This window comes from Camelus dromedarius, chromosome 5, assembly GCF_036321535.1.
Source record: "Camelus dromedarius isolate mCamDro1 chromosome 5, mCamDro1.pat, whole genome shotgun sequence".
Lineage (NCBI taxonomy): Eukaryota > Metazoa > Chordata > Mammalia > Artiodactyla > Camelidae > Camelus > Camelus dromedarius.
In genome coordinates this window covers 56,612,556-56,628,261 of record NC_087440.1, presented here as the reverse complement: position 1 = coordinate 56,628,261, position 15,706 = coordinate 56,612,556, and the positions used below count along the sequence as shown (strand labels likewise).

The 15,706-nt window shown below is 38.7% G+C and overlaps 1 protein-coding gene across 4 annotated transcripts in view; it reads left to right on the top strand.

Moving 5' to 3' along the window:
- Window positions 1-14: 14 nt before the first annotated feature.
- EXOC5 (exocyst complex component 5) overlaps window positions 15-15,706 on the top strand; it is a 50,406-nt gene continuing 34,714 nt past the window's right edge. For all 4 annotated transcript variants that reach the window (XR_010380978.1, XR_010380977.1, XM_064485978.1 and 1 more), the window contains exon 1: window positions 15-275. Coding sequence is in view for 2 of the 4 variants with exons in the window: in XM_064485978.1 (XP_064342048.1) it covers window positions 249-275 (27 nt within the window). In the remaining 2 variants the exon portion in view is untranslated. The remainder of the gene's footprint in view (window positions 276-15,706) is intronic.

Sequence of the window (15,706 nt, the reverse complement as noted above, 5' to 3'; positions counted from 1 at the left end):
CCGGCGTACGAGGCGGTGACAATGGGAGCGGCGCGGGCGGCGCCGGGAGGCAGCTGACAGGCGTCTGCGGCTTCGCTTCATGGCCGCTCTCCCGCCCCGCCTGGGCTCTGTGGGAGAGCGGGGCAGCCCGCGGCGGCCGGGAGCCGGAGCTGGCGAGCCGAGCGGGGAGCTGTGCGCGGCGCCGTTGAGGCGCAGCATGTGAAGACGAGACGGCATCCAGCGCGAGGCGAGCCTCTCAGCTGGCCGGGATGGCCACGACGGCCGAGCTCTTCGAGGTGGGTCCCCGCGGCTCTTCGAGGAGTGGCAGGCCCGGGGTGCAGGCAGCGAGGTGGGCGGGCGGAGAAGCGGGCGTTCGCCGCTGCCCGGGAGCAGCCCTCGGAAGAAAGGTGGGAAGGCGAAGGGGTGGGTGGCTCCGGCGGCGGCGCGGGCGGGGCGTGAAATGGGGGAGGGGTGTACTGGGGGCCGGGGTGGGGAGGTGGGCAGGGAAGCGAGCCCGGAGTCCGGACCGGGAGCGTCGGTTTTGCCCGCACGGCTGGAAGGGAGCCTCGGGGGTTTGGGCGTTGGAAGACGAACTTCGGATGAGGGTGGGAAGGGCTGACTCAGGGCGCGGAAAGAGGAGCCTGACCCAGGTCGGGCGAGCCCCGTCTTGTCGCCTGGATCCCCGCGTAATATTCTAAGGTCTCCCCTTGAGATTGGGACGACAGGGGCTTCTCTTCGTGGACTAATGACTCCGTTAGCTAGTGATTAGCAGTGGCATTCAACGTGCCTGCCAGTTTACCCTTGCATTTGAAAAGACTAGTATTTTTTTAGGACAATAAAGGCCTACAAAGCCCTTCAGTTTAAAGAGAGGCAAAACTAAAATTAAAATTGGGTTCAGGTCTTGAGGAATTGAAGTGTATTAAAAACCCTCCCTAAAGGCTAGCTAGGGAATCCTTAACGTGTGAGACAGTGACATTCTAATGTGTTTTCTGGAGTGTTTTCATTCTCTGAAACTTAAAATTAAATTTAGGGAAATCCAGTGTAAGAAGCCGTGATGTTTGAGCTAATAGAATAGGAAAATTGTAATTGGGCCACCGAACAATGAACCGTGTAGGGGATCTCCTTTTGTGAAAGAAATGAAAACAGACATGGAAAGGGGAAGGAAGGCAGGAAGGCAGGAAGAACCCTTTTCGTGTGTGCTTGTGTTTCGTATTGAGTAACAATATAAGAAATAATCGAGAGAATGCTGTTGACAATAGAGAATTTCTCCAAAAGTAAAAATTGGATCCTTTTTTATGCGTAAGATGCAGCAGATTTTGTTTTTTGTTTTGTTTTGTTTCTTGTTTTTTGGCTTAAAATTTGAATGCCACAGTTTTTATAACTGGGAACTTTTCATTTGTTACTGTTAGCTATGTTTTGGATTTCTGTCAGCTTTTGGATAGTAATGTGTTGAGGAAAAATATGTGCCATTGTTATAATAAATTGTAATAAAATAGTAATATGTGAGTGAAGGGGTATAATTACAAAAAAATTTGGATATAGTAATTGCATTTCCTCAGATTCAAGTGTCGGAAGATATATTACATTAAGTTCTCTAGTTCTAAAATTGTGCCATCTGTTTATTGATCGACACAGGAGCAGGGAGACATTCTTTTTACTAAAAGCTTTTACTGTGTGTTCCTGAGCAAGAAGCTAAGTAGTTCTGTAGTTCCTTGTTTTATTTTTCACATTTTTATAAAGGTAGAAAACTGTTTATGAAGTTGAAATCTTTAATTTACTTAATGGGTTACATGACCAGCCAGCTATTAGTAGAAAACTGTTATTTTGTCATACAGTTCATAAGGCGTAACCTTAGAGCTCATGAATCCGGATATTCCCAGTTCTGTTTTGAACTATATTATATCTTTTTTTCTTTTAATGTTTGCATGAGTCCGTGTAACTTCCTTGAAAATATATTTAATTTCTGTCCCCCATCCACATGGGGGAAGAACAGGAAGTAGAGAAGTATCTATAGTATATTTTGCTTTCTAGGGTCTAGTCATTTGGTAAAGTGGTTAAACCAAATTAAGGTTTAATTGAACTCAGTGACTCCAGTTATATGACAGATGGTAATATTCACTTAACTTACTAGTGGTGATAGAGACAGACTACTCCTATGTCCAGCGGGTTTATAGAGCAACCTTGAACGTGCTTATGGATTTTAACTCATGTGACTTTCTCTTTCCTGACCACATGTAGCTTGTTACTTCATCAAAATTAAAAGCATATTACCTTAATAGTTACATTTAAATGTTAATAGTTATGATTAAGAAGTGCAGTTATCTTTTCAACCGTACAGTGGACTCTACTCTTGAATAAGTTTTTATCCATAAGTGAAAAGTTGGTCTCTTTAGAGGGAGATGGAAAAAAAGAAAACAAAAAACAAACCTCAGTCATTGCTGCCATTTCCTGTTGCTACTGCCATAGTACCCAAGATGTAGGACAAATCAGGGAGTGTCTTTTTCTCTTGCTTCCTTTTCTTAGCGGCAGTTGGAGAACTGTGGAAAACAGAGATCAGGATGTAGTCGAGGATTATTTAGTTTTTATGCATCCTGGTTTGAATGCACTAATAGATTTAATTGTGCTTTGATTTTTCCACATTGAGAAAGAGGTTAGATCAATATAAAATTTTGCTTTGAATCCATGAAATTTCATAAGTGTTGACCCTACTTTTTAAAAAATCTTATTGGTCCTATGAGACTTCCTTTTCAACGTAAACACTTTCATACAACAAAATCAAGGTACAAGATATTTCCTCAGCTGACAGAAATGCTGTAAAGATTCTACCTGCAGTGTTTCTAAATGATCACGCGAAGAGGGACATTCTAAACAGGAATTCCTGTGTGGTTTGGAATATGTCCTCTACATCTAAAAAGTGGCTGGAATAGTAAATTCTTTTTCTGTTGTCATAAATATTTATTTTCACTGCGCTGCTGTGAGAACATTGCACTTCTTTCTTGCTATTTTTCTCTCCTGTCATTCTTCTGGAGTCTTCCCTTCCTTTTGGACAGGCTACCTTTATGGGAGAGTTCTTTGTCAAGTAGGGTCAATTACCCATTTATTCAACAAGTATTTGTTGAATACCTACTGAGTTACTGAGGCTGCGTGTCTCAAAGGGTGTGCTATAGAAATATCAGTCCTGTGAGATGTGCTGCTAAAAACCCATACGGTTCAGAGACCAAATAAGTTTTGGGTGTGGCATGCTTTGTATCATTAGAGATTTACAGTATGCCTAGGTATGTTAAAAGATTCTGAGATGTTTATTTCCCATACTTTTTTGACCATGAGACTTTTATTTTTTACTATTTGTTAATGTTGTGAATTCCATGGAACATACTTTGGAAAATGTTGAATTAGTTATAGAACCTGCCCTTAATTGTTAAGTAGGGGTAGGGAAAATAGATACATAACTACATACTCCTGAAGTAAAGTTGTAAATGGAGTCCAGAAGGTCTAGATAATGTGCTATAAGAGTTGAGAGGATGGAAAGATTACCTCTAGAAGTGGGAAAGGATTAGGAGGTGCCATTTGGATGATATATAAAGGATAAATTAGAGTTTGTGGAACTGGGTGAAGAGACATTCCAATTAAGCAGACAAAAAATTCAAGATATAAAGAGAGGTAAGTGTAGACCCCAGAGACAAGGAAAGAGTTCATTTTAGCTGGAGTATAGCATGCATGAAGAAGAGGAGTGGCATGTAAGGTAATTGGGATTTAATTGTGGTGGTCCTAAATACCAGGATAAGGAATTTGATTTTTTTTTTCTTGTAAATGTAGGTGCCTTGATAATAATATTTGAGGTCAGGTAATTTGACTGTGTGTCAGTAGCTATTTGACTTCTAGATTAGAATTTGAATAGCCACGAACATATTTTTGCTTAAAAACACAGTATGTCTCTTAGACTTACAAACTAAGTTACCAGTTACAAACGCTGTTTAAGCAGACATTGAAAAAGGCTTATTCTCTTGTTCAGTTAACTAGTTAAACATACACTAATGAACATGAGATATACAAGTAAGGACCACTCCTTTACCTTCAGGGTGCTGAAATGCTACTTGTTTTAGCCATATTAGCTATAAAGTGTTTGTGGAACCTGGCCACTAATTACAGTATCATGTATATGAGAAAATGTACTCATTCAGCAAACATGTACCTTACCTTTCCTACCCTAGGCCAAAAATCTTTCCAGGTACTGGAGTTAAAAGTTCTTTTCAGTTAAAAATCTAGTTGGGAGAGTGAAAGAAGTAAAGTACTATTCCTTCTCTCAACACTCTACTGCTACTCTCAGTATTACTCCACTTCTGACACCAAATGTGTGGGGATTTCTTGCACAAGTGAAGTCAGTTTTCCAACTGATTGACTCTCCTGCAGTTCACTTTATTTATTTATTTGGGAACGGGATTAGGTTTTTTATTTATTTAGTTAGTTATTTTCATGGAGGTGCTGAGGATTGAACCCAGGACCTGTGCATGCTCTCCACCATTGAGCTGTACCCTCACCCCGCTCTATAATTCACTTTAATTCTGATACTGTCTGCCTGGAGGTAGCATCAGATCCCACAGGTTAAAGGCTCTGTCCCACAAGAATGCCCTGACTTCAGATACCAGTTGCAGTCCAGGTTGTCACCTGTGCTTCTGACTGACTAGCCATATATTGGAGATTCTCATGACCCACTCTTCAGGTTCAGTAATTTGCTAGAATGGCTCACAGAACTCAGGAAAATAGTTTACTAATTGAATTACTGGTTTATCATAAAAAGATACAACTCAGGAACAGTGAGATGGATGCATAAGGCAAGGTATGGGGAAGGAGTACAACACTTCATGCACTGCTTGGGAGTGCCACCCTTCCAGCACCTTGATGTGTCCAGCAACCTGAAAGTTCTCTGAGCCACACACTTTAGGGATAATCAATTATTAACTCAATCTCTAGCCCTTTTCCCTTTCCTGGAGGATAGGGGGTGAGGCTGAAAGTTCCAAGCTTCTGATCATGCTTGGTCTTTTGGTGACCAGCCCCCATCCAGGAGCCCACCAAGAGTTGCTTCAGTAGAACAAAAAGCACTCCTATCATCCAGGAAATTCCAAGGTATTTAAGAGTTCATGTAGGCAGCTATCAGCCTTATCACTAAGGAAATTACAAGAGTTTTAGGAGCTCTGTGTCAGGAACCATGGTCAAAGACCAAACACTAGAACAGAGATGCTCCTAGAACCCTTAGACGTAGTCCTTTAGTTGTCTTGTGTATCCTTTATCTTTCTACATTTCTGTGGGTAGAATGAATCCCATTTTGCTAATCTGAGACAAGATGAAACATTTTGTTGTACTTTTCAAAAGAATCAATATTCAATAAATGTAATTCATTTAAATCCACCATGAAACACATAGAGTCTCTTGAAAATCAAATCGAATGTGGTTAAAAAGCGAAGCCAGATGTAGTAAAATTCATTTAGTTCCAGTGCCAGAATTGCATAAAATTCATATTTGGTTTCTGTTAAGATCTTGGATTTATTGCATCATAGAATGTGTGTTCTTTATTTCTGGCATGAGGGTGTTAGTGTTCTGCCTTTTTGGTTTTGGGTATATGGGGCAAGTCTTGAGATCCTTTGCAGGGGATTTGGCCATGGCCCTTTTTATAAGTATTTTAATTTATTGTGCACCTATGGTGTGCCCAACATTATTCTATTGACCACAGCTGGAAAGCAAGAAAAATGTATCACAAAATCTGCCCTTGCTTTCAGTTTAAGTCTGGAGAAGAGTAATTATAAAACAGTAAATGACAAAATGGCAGTAATATGTTCTGTGTTGGGATTTGAATTTTTAAGCCTCATAGGGATTGTTTAAGAGAAGAAATTAATGGAGATCATGTAGGGAAGGAACACTTTAAAGAGCAAGTGGGAATTGAGCTGGGCTTTTAGTAATTTTATAAATGTATTTGAATTATTGGAAGAGAAAGAGTAGCCTTGTGGGATGAGTTACCTGGTCATAGGTAAGGAAGCAGAAGTAGCATGGATTTGAAGAAAAGGCTAGAATAGGCTGATGATAGTGTGCCTGTTCATTTTGGGGTGCAAAGAAATTTGATTAGGTAGTGTAATAGAAGATCTTTGAAGGGTAGCCTTAAGAGTGAACTTCATAGTTTAGGAATTGCATAGGGAAGTTTGCTACTAAAAGGAAACTGTGTTTTAAAGATTAGTTTGGTGGTGGTATACACAATGAATTTGAGAAAAACACCTTATATAGGTAGTACTTGAACCCACGTTGTTAGTTGATTTAACAGGACACAGAAATACTTCTTTCTGAAATCCTCTAAGCCTTACCTACTTACTTACTTACTTATTTATTTTACCTAGGCTAGGGGAAAATATAGTTTGTTTGAGTTTGTGGGTGGCTATACCATATTTTATTGGATCTATTTTTGGGAAAGATACTATAAGAAAATATAAAAGTTTGGTTGAATTTGCTCAAGGAAACAATGTTAAATTAGGGATTTATGTTCCTATCCAAGTGCTTGAAGTCTTAATTTTTAATAGAAATGACAACAAACCCCATGTTTTTACTACAATTGGTAGCATTTATGAACATTCAGAATACGAACTCAGTTAACAGATCGACACAGTAATTGTGTAAAGTTGGATTTAATATAGTATCTTAGTCAGAGTGCCTACTTAGATTCTTGTTTTGGCCATTTTTGCTTTTAATTACTATAGTAACATAGAGGTTAAGATATACCTTTGTCAATTTCATGAAATTTTAAATTTTGGGAACTGTTTACAGGTTGTTTATAATTGTTTACAATTCTTTGAGTGTCCCCTTGGGAGGGCTTAGTCATTTGGAGTTCTTAGAATTAATTTGGCTATCCTTTTCTCATTCAAAATGCCTCTGCAGCAATGTTAAGCATTAGAAAGTAAGTTACTGGGATTTGTTTGGTTTTATAAGTAGAAAAGGTTTTGTTTTGGTTTTTTTTTTTTTTTTTGGAACTTCCATTCCATTGGAATCAGTAGCTGATTTATCTTAAACTCTTGTGATAATTTGATTGCCTCTGAGGATAAAATCTGCCCTTGGATTCCAGAATACTGTTCTCCTACTTTTTCCTCTTCCTTTCTTGGTCCCTTTTAACTTTGTCTTTTGTTGGATCCCTTTCCTCCTCTTATCTCCAAATGTTGGCATGCCCTTCTGCTTCCTAGATGATCTCATCTAGTTCTGAGGTTTTTAAATAACTCTAAAATTATATCTAGCTCCAGTTTCTTCCCTGTAATACAAACTTATTTTTCTGATTATGTGCTCTGCATTTTCACTTGTATTTAGTAGACATATTCAACATATCATATGCAGAAAAATCTTTTGTTTCCCCACTCCCTTTTCCATGTCTTTCCCCTGTCTCGATAAATGGCACCACCCACCATTCACACAGTCATTCAGGCTGCAAACCTCTATGAGTAATCATGATTCCCTTTTAAAATATTTCTCCACATCCAATCCATCAGCACTTTGTATGAGTACATCCTTTAAAATGTCAAGAACCTGGCCATATTACAGCACCCCCTCCACTGCCACCTTCATCTGTTAGTATCTCTTGTCTAGACTACTACAGTGTTGCAGATTGAGTTCTCAGAGAAGCAGACTTTGAGACAGTTTAGTGTGCAGGATATGTATTCGGAAGTACCCTTAGGATGAATGTGTATGAAAGGGCAGGGTGACGAAGCAAGATTGGGCCTCAGGAGTAGAGGTACAATGCTGGCCCAGTAACAGTGTTGATGGCCCCTGTGGGAGTTCTGGAACTAAAATGATCTGTCAGAGTTGTCCTGCTTTTGACCAACTTGGTAAGGCCTTTATATTCCCATCTCAGATGGTCACTGGATGTAGACCACGTTGTGAAAAGTATGCTGTTGGGTGAAGTTCTCTGCAGCTGAGGGAATCTCTGTAAATACTGTCAGGTGAAGGCTCTCTGCTTACAGTGCTGCTAGCAGCTAGGGCAAGTCCCTTCTTGAAGGGAGATCTGGGTGACACATCACTGTGTCTACCACAGACCACCCCTGTGCCACTAGACTCCATGTCTTTGTATACATTTGGGGATTAGCTCCTGCAGCACTTCAGTTGGGGTCCTTATCCTGGAGGGAATTAGAAGAAGTTGGTTAGTGGGATGAGTTATGGGCCCCTACTGTTCTACCTGGTCTTGGGTTGCAACTGTTGCAGTTTCCCTTTACTTTCCATTCTGACTCCCCCTCACCTTTAGCTAGTACCTCTGCTGCTCTTGGTGCTTAACCAGTTACCATACTTTTAGGCTAGGGTTGCTACGCTTGTCCACGCACTTTAAGAATTGGTTCAAGGAGTTTCATGAGATCCCTGCAAGGGGATCTGTGTGTACTAGCGGCCCTGCTTCCTTCTGATAATGTCAGATAATGACCAAAGATGGTCAGTCCTCTTCTTGTCTTTCATTCCCTGAATATAAGCCAAAGTGCCCAGGCAGCACTCATAGTTACAGTTTACTGGGACTCTTACTATGTTTTCAGACAAAAGTATTCTCCGTGTGGAGATTAAGACCTCTAACCCTGTATACCTTAGAATTGCAAGAATAGCAAGAATAAATTGGGAGTCATGATAAGCGGGGCCACTTCCACTTTAACTCCTTGTTCCCAGGCTCATGTGTTTTTCCTTCTGGGGACACAGCATGCTATAGAAGTTTTTAATTCAGAATGTGTACTACACCTTGGACGATAGTGCTCCATCTTCATAGCGTATTGTCTCTGAACTGGTACTCCAGCTATAACTTTAGTAGGCTCTTCCAATGCTCTGTCAGACTGGCAGCTTCTCTGTGGTATGGTTTGTGATATGACCAGTGGATCCCATGGTCACCACCTTTGCTGTAAAGTGGGTCCTTGGGATGGATGTCTGTTATGTGGGATCCTGTGCCAGGGGAACAGACACTTCCTCTGAGTAGAGGTAAACCCGATTTGGAATGTTTCTATTCTTGTTAGAATGAATTACTCTTCCAACATGGAAAGGGCCCAGTGTAGTCAACTTGCTACCATATGGCTGATGAGTCTACTTAAAGGATGGGACTATTGTAGGGGCTCAGAATTGGTCTCTGTCACTCTTAAGCTAGATATTTGGCTTTGATAGTAACTGGATCAGCTTTGGTAAGTAGGACCTCACACTTTTGGGGCTATAATATCTCTGTACTGTGTTCTCTGTTCATGTGCCCAATATGCTAATACTGGCCAGAGACTGGCTGGTATCAGCTGACAGAGTCATCTTGTCTACTTGGTTGTTTATTTCTTCCTCCATGGTAGATGTCTTCTTGTGGATATTAACATGTGATACCAAGATCTTCATACTTCTTGCCCACTCTCATGTATCCATTCACATGCTTCTACCCCAAATTTCCCTGTTCTCTTCCTTCCAGTCTTTCTCCTCTCATAGCCAGGCCTTCTGCCATTGTCTGTGAGTCCATATATATTCTAACCTCAGGTCAGTTTTCTGTCCACCCAAGAGGATGACCAGGTGTATTTCTCAAAGCTTTGCTTTTTGGGAGGGTTTTTTGTTTTTTTTGTGTTTTTTTGTTTGTTTGTTTGTTTTTTGCCACTGAGTTTCAAGGCAGCTGCTGGGTGAGGTTGTAATTGCAGCTTCTGTCCATTTTCAGTTGGCACTCACATGCTTAGCCAGCTCTTCATAAACCAAGCTCATGCTTTTTCCTTCTTTGTCAGCTGGTTTTAAGAGATTTCCCATAAGGCCATACGTGTGAATTGAGGGAAGGGTGCTGGTGCAATAGTAGTGGAAAACATAGGCGTTTGGGCTACTTGCTTATGTAGTTTGCTTTCTGGTCCTGGTCATGTTTGATCCTGGGTTTACCACTTCCATCTTATGGTAGATAGTTCCTGGGTCCACTTGACATAATGACTTGGGGAGTCTGTTAGAACCCACCTCCTGTTACATAGTTCTGGATGCATAGTCACTTTGTGTCCTGTGGTCAGAGGTGCCATCTCTGCCAGGCTACAGTACCACATCAGGAATTGTTCTCAAAAGATGTATAATCTCTGCTGCAGATGGCATGATCTTGCTTTACTATCCAGGGATTTGTGTTGTGATTATCCTACTGGGGCTTGCCATAACTCCAATGACCTTGTTTCTTGGCACTGATTAATATTTTAGTAAATACTAATTTCTTTAATACTACAGAGTCTGCTAGGTTGTATGGCCCCTACTTCGACAGAGCCATTTTCTGCTTTTCTGTCACTTGATATATGTGTCAGTGTGGGTGTGGAACATGTTGCCTCCAGAATCTGAGAAGGCCTTCCAGGTGTTGTGTGTCCTTTCTTGTGGTGGGAGGTGCAAGGTATCATAATTTGTCCTTTACTTTGTATGAGATGTCCCAGCATCCCCTGACTACTTTAAAAATTTTATTGCTTGAATCTTTGTAGGATATGTATCTCAATCTCTGGAGCACATGTGTCTTACCAAGCCTCTCCAGTGTGCTAGCCAATTCTTGCTCATTTAGCCCAATTAACATGATGTTAATTCATATGATGGATCAACAAGGTGTTCTGAAGAATGTCCATGTGGTACAGATCATGTTATAATAGGGGGTAAGAGGGTTCACACAGCATTGAAGCAAAACTAAATGTATACTATTGCCAGTTCTATGTGACCATGAACTGTCTCTTTGCTGATAGGGATCAAAAAAAATGTATCCACCAAATCGTTGGGCACATAAGGCTGGGAGATACTACATGTGGCATGGCAGATGTACTGGGGCTACTTTTTGGTTGATTATTGAAGTAGTCATCCTCCAGGGTTTGTCTGGTTTTTGCAGAACCCAGGCTGATGAGTTAAATGAAAAAATGATGGGTAACATCACTCCTACCTTCTTTAGATCAATGGTTGGCAAACTTATAGCCTGTGGGGATAGATGCCTGTTTTAAAAGTTTTATTGATACACAGCCATGACTGCTTCTTTTTGTGTTGTCTATGGTTTTACTTGTATTAGAAAAGCAGAATTGAAGGGTTGTAACAAACTCTATGGCCCTTAAGCCTAAAATACTATCTGGTCTTTTAAGAAAAAATTTGCTGATCCTTACTTTAGAACTTTAAGAGGGGCACTGATTTTTGCCTCTCCACTTGTTTACTACATTGAGTAGGCACGGGCAATTTCAGAGACTCGTACTTGGACTTCCCCAAACTCCATAGACCAAGGATCCAGTGTCGGTGCATCAGCCATCAAGTGTTTCTATCCGGAAAACATGTTTGCGGCCTTGGGAAATGGCCGCTAGTTGGGCTAATGGCCCATTGAACCAATGGTGAGCTTGACTTTGGCTAGAAATCTGCTTATTACTTGATTCCCATATGTCCTCACTCTCTTGAATCCATGGTGCTTTGAGTCAGTCAGTTATTAATGTCAACTAGGACCCTGTATACAACAGACCTCAAAATGTTTGAGTATTCCCCTTCTCTGTGTATATAGTTATTTAAGTAAATGGTTGTAGCTCTTTTAGGGGAAAGGAATAGTGGAATCATTACTGCATAAATTTGCCAACATATTGCAGAGTCCTTCCTCCTGGGAGCCTAGCATTTTCTTCAGTCAACAGCAGGGAATATATCATGGTACTTTCAATAAGACCTTGGTACAAGCTCTGGAATTTCATTACCTCTCTTGACCTTATCCACACCTATTTTCCCCTTCACTCACTGTGCTCTAGTCACACTGGCCTCATGTCATTACTTGCGTACTAAGCGTGTTCCCTCTACTTGGAGCATTCCTTCCCCAAATTGCTTATTTCTTAGTTATATTAAGTTCTTTGCTCAAATTTTACTTTCTTAGAGAGGTGTTGCTTGATCACTTCTATCAAAAATAATTCCACTCTTATCCATCACTCTGTATCCTCTTTAGTTTTCTTTATAGTTCTTACTGCTTTATCATTATTTGCTCATTTATCCGTCACTCTCCATGAAATCCATTGGAGCAGATTTTTCTCCTGCCTTGTTTACTGCTATTTCCTGTGTCTTTAGAACAGTATGTAGCATGTAGTAGGCTCTCAATTAGTATTTGTTGAATGAAGGAATACTGTATTTTGAGAAAATTGAGAATATTTCATGTGAAAAAATACTAGCATATTTTTCCCTATGTCATATAATATATGTAATATTTATTTGTTGATTTATAAGTTTTGGGGCATATATAATTTAATAAAACTGGTATATTGAAATTAATGAACAGTGTAACATGTTTAAATGAAAACTGAAACTACCTAATAACTGATAAATGAAATTAATAACATAACTATATTTACACAACTATGTTTGAGCAAAAAAATGACAGGGAAAAGGAACACAATTACTGTATAAAGTTATTTAGTGGAAGTACTGAGGACTTTTGAAGAGCTGACTACTTCATAAATTAATTTAGCCTCTTTTTAGAGAGAAAGCTGTTGATTTTTACCAGAAGTGAAGACTTGGACTTTTGAAATCAGATAAGTGCATGTGGCCTTGGATTAAATAACCTTTTTATATCACACAATTTCACAAGTATAAAATGAATCAGTTTTAGAAGAACCAACCTCATAGACTTGTAAGTACTTATTAAATGAGATTAAGTATGTAAACTGCTAAGCATATATCTGGCACATAATAAACACATAAAAAGCTTTCATCATTGTCTTCTCATTATTTAGAAGTATTTCACGTACTCAGATTTCTAAGTAACTATAACATAACTTCTTTGCGTCATTTTTCCCAATTTATATATGTAAATTAAGAATTGTTAGACATGTCAACTCTTCTGTTTCAACGGAAGTGAGGTAGACTAGAGGTATGATTATCTGAATAATGATATGTTTGCTAAATGAGTTAATTGTATTTCTGAGGGCCAAAGTTTTTACTTTGCAGGATATCTCACCCATCCTTAGGATTTAATTTCCACACATGTCAGCATATGGCTGAATTGAACTTTTTACTTTTTACATTTTTTTTTTACAGTTATTACAAAGTATTGGTTAAATTCCCTGTGTTGTACATCCTTGTAGCCTACCTTACACCAAATGGTTTGTACCTCCCACTCTCCCACTCCTATATTCTTCCCCCTACCCTGTAACCACTAGTTTGTTCTCTGTGTTTGTGAGTCTGCTTCTTTTTTGTTACATTCACCAGTTTGTAGTATTTTTTAGATTCCACATATAAGTGGTATTTTGTCTGACTTATTTCACTTAGCATAATGCCCTCCAAGTCTATCCATGTTGCACATGGTAAAATTTTGTTCTTCTTTGTAGCTCAATAGTATGCCATTGTGTGTGTGTGAGTGTGTGTGTGTGTGTGTGTGTGTGTGTGTGTGTGTATACTCCATCTTCTTTATCCATTCATCTGTTGAAGGACACTTGGGTTGCTTCTATCTCTTTGCAATTGTAAATAATGTTGCTGTGAACATTGGGGTGTATCTTTTCAAATTAGTGTTTTTGTTTTTGTTTTTGGATATATACCCAGGAATGGAATTGCTGGATCATAAGGTAGTTCTCTTTTTAGTTTTTTGAGAAACCACTATACTGTTTTCCACAATGGCTGCACCAATTTACATTCCCACCAGCAGTGTATGAGGGTTCCCTTTTCTCCACATCCTCACCAACATTTGCTTTTTGTGTTCTTTTTGATGCTAGCCATTCTGCATGAAGTGTGAGGTGATATCATATTGTAGTTTTGATTTGCATTTCTCTAATAATTAGTCATGTTGAGCATCTTTTCATCTGCATTTCCTCTTTGGAAAAATGTCTATTTAGTTCTGCCCATTTTTTAATTGGGCAAATTTTTTTTTAAGTAGCTAGCAATCTTGTTTACTTTTCATGCCTTGATCATATCAGATAGCTATATTTCCTATAATAGAAATCTTTTGAGAGAAACTCATTAACATAACTGCTGTTTTTCAGTTATTTGACCACTATGAAAGAGCCTTTTATAGTAAAATATAAAAAGTCTTTGAAATTTTTAAACACCTACTTATATTGTTTTGTGTTCTTGCTACTTGATGTTTACTTTTTTAGCAATTAGTGATATTAACAGTCATAAAAGCTGTATGGTTTTCTTATAAAATATGTACCAGTTTGAAAGTTGACAATGGATTTTATGTACAGATAGGCTTGTAACAGTTTACCCATTTCTGATAACATTGACTTGCATTACTGATGTGTCATATGACTTGAGTGTTTATAAATACAAGTAGAAATTTTAAAAGACAAAATTGATGATGTGTATATGCCTTCGTGTGGCAGTTTTCACCTTTTTAGCTCTACCTCTTATCTCTACCATCTAACTTTAGGCACAAAGAACTATTTGTAGTTTTCCAAAGTTGCCGTTAGGTTTCATATAGCAGTGGAAACAGTGATTTAAAATCTTAGCTCTGCTATTTACAACTTGTGTTATCTTGGGCAAGTAATTAATCTTTCTAAACCTCAGTTTCCTCATTATAAACTGGGGATAGAATAGGACTTCAGGTCTTATTGAGAGTAATGAATGAAAAAATGAGTTTAAAGTGTTTATGTGAATTGTTATTCTTGTTTGGTATTCCTCTTCTTATTCTGATAGTAATTCTTACTCTGACTGAAATTCATCGTCTCAGTCCTCCTCTCACATCAGACTGATAAACCATTCTCTCGAGTTCCAATTGATGATGATGATGATAAAAGGACAGGTTGTCATCTATTGGTTTTAACTGTCAACTCTCTCTGCATCCTTCCATATGTGGTCCTTGTGATCTAGTCCATACTTACTTCTCAGTTCTTCAGTAATGCATTAAATTCTATCTTCTCTTTGTAAAGGTCTGGAAAACTCTTTGTTCCATTTTTGTCTGGCTGACTTTTCTTTCTTCTGGTTTCAGCTTAAGTGTTTTGTCCTCATAAAGTTAGACTGTTGCAGCACCCACTTCTTGCCAATCTTCTATCCCTTACCATTTTCCCATCATCTTTGTTGCTATTATATATTCTTCAAGCATTCAGTACTTTTCTTTCTCTCACATTTATCACAATTGTAATTAGTTATTTCTGTAATTACTTGTTTGATGTTGGCATCTTTACGTAGAAGATCATTTCTGTGAGGCCTTGCATGGACCTATGTATTGAATTCATATCTGTTTTCTTAGTGCCTACAGCAGTGCCCAGTACAGAGTAGTTGTTCAGTAAACTTTACAGTTTACAGTTTAAAAAACAGTTAATTGCTGAACTAATGAATATCCCATTTCCATTGCTCAACTATTTATTGAGTTAACAACTCACTCAACAATGTTAATACTGAAGTTTGTGCACATATTTTAAATTTTACTTATCACATACTATTGCATTCTTTAGATATTTTTCCCTGTTCAGGCTATTAGTTTGTCAAGGATGCAGTGTGTATTTTATACATCGTTTCATTCCAAAGCCTAGCAAAGTGCTTGACACTGAAAATTTTACTGTTCACTGAATGTTTATCAGTGAAAATACGCTTTTAAAATATGATTAACAAGTGGAAAATTTTATGGATGCAAGATTTTAAACTGGTACCAGATGCTACCAGTTTAAGTTACATGCTAAATGGGAGGCAATAAATATATCTATTTGCATGAAAGAGGGTAATACGGAAAATATTTAAATCAGTGTGTATTAGTCTAAAAAATGCATTACCAGCTAATGGTAAACACTTGAATGTTTATTTTCTTGATTGGGCTTCCACTCTTAATATT